Source organism: Piliocolobus tephrosceles, chromosome 21, assembly GCF_002776525.5.
Source record: "Piliocolobus tephrosceles isolate RC106 chromosome 21, ASM277652v3, whole genome shotgun sequence".
NCBI lineage: Eukaryota > Metazoa > Chordata > Mammalia > Primates > Cercopithecidae > Piliocolobus > Piliocolobus tephrosceles.
Genome location: NC_045454.1, coordinates 9578075 through 9582196, shown reverse-complemented (window position 1 = coordinate 9582196; position 4122 = coordinate 9578075). Strand labels below are relative to the sequence as shown.

Below are 4122 nucleotides of genomic sequence, written 5' to 3'. Positions count from 1 at the left end.
GCGTCCACAGGCCCAGAACTGCCGGTCTAGAAGGTTCCAGTGTGGGCTTGACACTGACCCCCTGGACTCTGCCCCCAGCTGAGCACCAGACGCCAGGACGTGCCCATCACTGCTCCTCCCCACCCTCAGAGCAGGGTGACTCCCTCCGGCCTCTCCCCGCTGTCGGAGGCGTGGGTAGCAGCTGGGAAAACCGGCTGGGTGCTGCCCCTCCCCTTGGGCCGGGCACGGAGTAGGCACCTGGCGGGCTCCCCAGGTGGCAGACGCTGTCGCTGCGCACACCTGGCCTCCGTGCCGCCTGCTCCCTGCTCGTCCTCCCCTCCCCACCCTCACCCACCTGCCATGGACGGGCCCGCTGAGCCCCAGATCCCGGGCTTGTGGGACACCTATGAACCTGACATCTCGGAAATCAGGTGAGGCCCAGACCTGGGCAGGAGCCAGGAGATCCCAGGGAGGAGGTGGCTGTTTGGGGGAGCCAGGGGCTGCGGCAAGGGTGGCCTCCAGCCCCCCATGGCGGCAGGCCTAGCCCAGACTTGGCTGGCGGGGCTGGGCTGGGCTGGGGCATCCAGCGTGGTATACAGGTCCCTCCTGAGAAGGGAGTGAGGACTCGGCCGTGCTGAGTCACCAGCGGGGATGCCTGGGGTGTCCCTGTCCCTCTCCGGGACTCAGTTTTTCTGTCTGTCAAAGGGGCTCACAAGCTCTGTGTCTCCCTGATAGAGGAGTGGAAGAGAGCAGGCCACTTGGTGCACAGTAGTTGCTCAGGAAACACAACGGCCTGTAGTACCCAGGACACCCCATGCCAGCCTGAAATAACGGGGGTGTTTGGGGTGAAATGGGAGAAACTGGGATGCCGCTGAGACCCAGAGGGAGTCTGTGTTCTAGGGGGGCTTGGGGCTGAGAGGGCAGGCTCCAGACTCTGCAGGCATCCTAAGAGTGGTTAGAGCAGAGCACTGCCCACCTCCGTGAGCTCAGCGTGACTCCCTGTTCCTGGGGATGAGTCAGGCACTTTGACAGCACCTGCTTTCCAGGTGGGGAAACTGAGGCTGGGAGGGACTGCGACATGACCGCAATTACAAAGTTGGAAGCAAATCTGAAGCCAGTCTGTCTCACCCCAGAGCCTATGGTTTCTCCTGCTCCTCACGGCCTTGGTGATGTCCCTTTACCCCCTCCCCGTGGCTCCATTTTTCAGGTGAGTGTGCAGAGGCCCAGAGAGGGCAGGCAGCCTGCCCCATATCACACAGCGAACTGCTGAGACAATCTGCAACCCCTTGTATCTTATACTCTTGCCAAGTGAGACCTTCCTGGCAGCCTGGACCCCTCCAGCCACCGTGGGCTGTGAGGAGGAGGACAACCAAGACCTGTTCTCAGCCCAGTTGCCTCATTCCTTTCTTATTTTATTTTATTTTTTGAAATGGAGTTTCGCTCTTGTTGCCCAGGCTGGAATGCAATGGCACAATCTCAGCCCACTGCCGTCTCCACCTCCCGGGTTCAAGTGATTCTCCAGCCTCAGCTTCCCAAGTAACTGGGATTACAGGAGCCTGCCACCATGCCTGGCTAATTTTATTTTTGTATTTTTGGTAGAAAAGGGGTTTTGGTATTTTGTATTTTTGGTAGAAAAGCCATGTTGGTCAGGCTGTTCTTGAACTCCTGGCCTTAGGTGATCCACCTGCCTCGGCCTCCCAAAGTGCTGGGATTACAGGCGTGGGCCACCGCGCCTGGCTGCCTCATTTCATTCCACTGTTTCAGGCCCTCCCCTCCCCTCCCTCAGCCAGAACCTGGGGCATGGAGAGGCCTTCTTGGGTGCCTGGGACTCCAGAGACCGGAGCAGTTCAATCCTGATTGCTGTGTGACCTAGACAAGCTTGCTAGTGTCTCTGGGCCTCCTGGGCTGAGAGCCATGACCAGGCTGGCCCAGTTCTGCCTGAGGGAGGCCCCAGCATTCAGCACTCAACACTGGCTCATCCAGGCCTTCTGAGTTCAGCAATTCTTCCCTCCGGAGATAAACAGATAAGCCAGCTCGCCTCTGGGAAGGCCTCACCCCCACCCCATCCAGGCACCTGGGAGCCTTTTTTATCTCTGCTAAGGCCCTGCCAGCTGGTCATAAAATGCCCTGAGTGTGCTCGCTAAGTGGGTGACCTTGGTTCAGTCATTGACCCTCTGCGAAGCTCAGTTTCCTCATCGTGAGGGAGAACAGCCCTCCCCACAGGACTCCTCCAGCCCTGAATGGCTGCATCGCCCTGGGGGGTGCCCTTAGGACCTCAAACTTCCAGGCTCTTCTGGAATCCCCTAGGCCAGGAAGCGTGCCTCTCCCCAGCGAGCCCACTTGAGCATCCCCCTGGGGCCTGCTTCCTCCTGGGTGTCTCCCTCTCGGGCCCCCTCAGATACGCCACATCCCCCTGAACTCAGCAGCCCCCCCCAAATTCACATCTCCTCCTGGGTTGCCCATCTCAGGGATGCCCCCCCCCGACCCCACATCACTGGCTCAGATCCACAGGGCTTCTCCTGGCCCCGACTTTCCCCCCTGCTCGCCCCCAGCCTGTCAGTCCCCAATCCCCACCCCCTCCCCCGACTCTCTGCCCCGTTCTTCCTGTCGGTTGCCACAGCCCCAGCTCAGGCCTCCTCATCTCCCCCCAACACCACCTCAGCTGTCCCAGGCTGCTCCTCCCTTCCTCCCAGCCATCCTGTGAATTCCTCAGCCCCAGCCCTCACCCAGCCCGCCCCCAGCCTTCTCCCCTGCATTCCAACTCCTCTACTACTTTGTTTTTTTTTTTTTTTTTTTGAGACTGAGTCTGGCTCTGTCACCCAGGCTGGAGTGCAGTGGCACGCTCTTGGCTCACTGCAACCTCTGCCTCCTAGGTTCAGGTGTATTACCTCATCTAATAATCACAGCCATCTGAGATGAACCCACTCTGACTACTGTCATCCCGTGTTAGAGACGAGGCCTAGAGAGGTTGAGTGACTTGCCTAGGGTCACACAGCTGCCAAACAGGGAACAGCCAAGATTTGAACCAGGGAAGCCTGACTATATCACGCCCTGAAGAGGAAATGTACAGATGATGAGCAAGACCAGGAAGGAGCGAGATCCAGGAGGTGGACTCAGCCCGGATGGGAGGCGTAGCAGGCACTCTGAGGTTCTAGCCTCCCGAGTAGCTGGGATGACAGGTGCGTGCCACTGCGCCCGGGTAATTTTTTTTTTGAGATGGAGTCTTGCTCTGTAGTCCAGGCTGGAGTGCAGTGGCACAATCTCGGCTCACTGCAACCTGGGCCTCCCAGGTTCAAGCGATTCTCCTGCCTCAGCCTCCCAAGTAGCTGGGATTACAGGCACCTGCCACCACGCCCGGCTGATTTTTATACTTTTAGTATGGACAAGGTTTCACCATGTTGGCCAGGCTGGTCTCGACTCCTGACCTCAGGTGATCCACCCACCTTGGTCTCCCAAAGTGCTGGGATTACAGATGTGAGGCACCGCGCCCGGCCTATCTACTCTATTATTTCGAATTACTTCTGGCCACATTGTTCCCTGCCACAGTGCCTTTGCTTATCTGGCTCCTTCCACAGGGATCCCAGAGAGATCTTTTCTCTCTCTCTTTTGAGACGGAGCCTCGCTCTGTGGCTCATGCTGGAGTGCAGCGGCACAATCTCGGCTGACTGCAATCTCTGCCTCCTGTGTTCAAGCAATTCTCTTGCCTCAGCCTCTGGAGTAGCTGGGATTACAGGCAAGTGCCACCACGCCCAGGTAATTTTTAAAAAATTTATTATTATTATTATTATTATTTTTTGGAGATGGAGTCTTGCTCTGTCACCTGGGATTTCTGTCACCCGGCAATTCTGCCTCAGCCTCCCGAGTAGCTGAGATGACAGGCACACTCTACCACGCCCGGCTAATTTTTTATATTTTAGTAGAAACAGGGTTTCATCATGTTGGCCAGGCTGGTCTCAAACTCCTAACCTCAGGTGATCTGCCCGCCTCGGCCTTCCAAAGTGATGGGATTACAGGTGTGAGCCACTGCGCCCCGCCTAATTTTTGTATTTTTAGTAGAGACAGGGTTTCACCACTTTCGGGCCTTTGCACGCACCAGTGCCCTGTCCTTTGCCTGGACTGACCTCTGCCCTCTCTCCTTCCTTC

At 57.5% G+C, this 4122-nt stretch overlaps 1 protein-coding gene across 1 annotated transcript in view; it reads left to right on the top strand.

Moving 5' to 3' along the window:
- Positions 1-339: 339 nt before the first annotated feature.
- SULT2B1 (sulfotransferase family 2B member 1) overlaps positions 340-4122 on the top strand; it is a 54263-nt gene continuing 50480 nt past the window's right edge. The window contains exon 1 of the mRNA XM_026457353.1: positions 340-410. Coding sequence (XP_026313138.1) covers positions 340-410 — 71 coding nt within the window. The remainder of the gene's footprint in view (positions 411-4122) is intronic.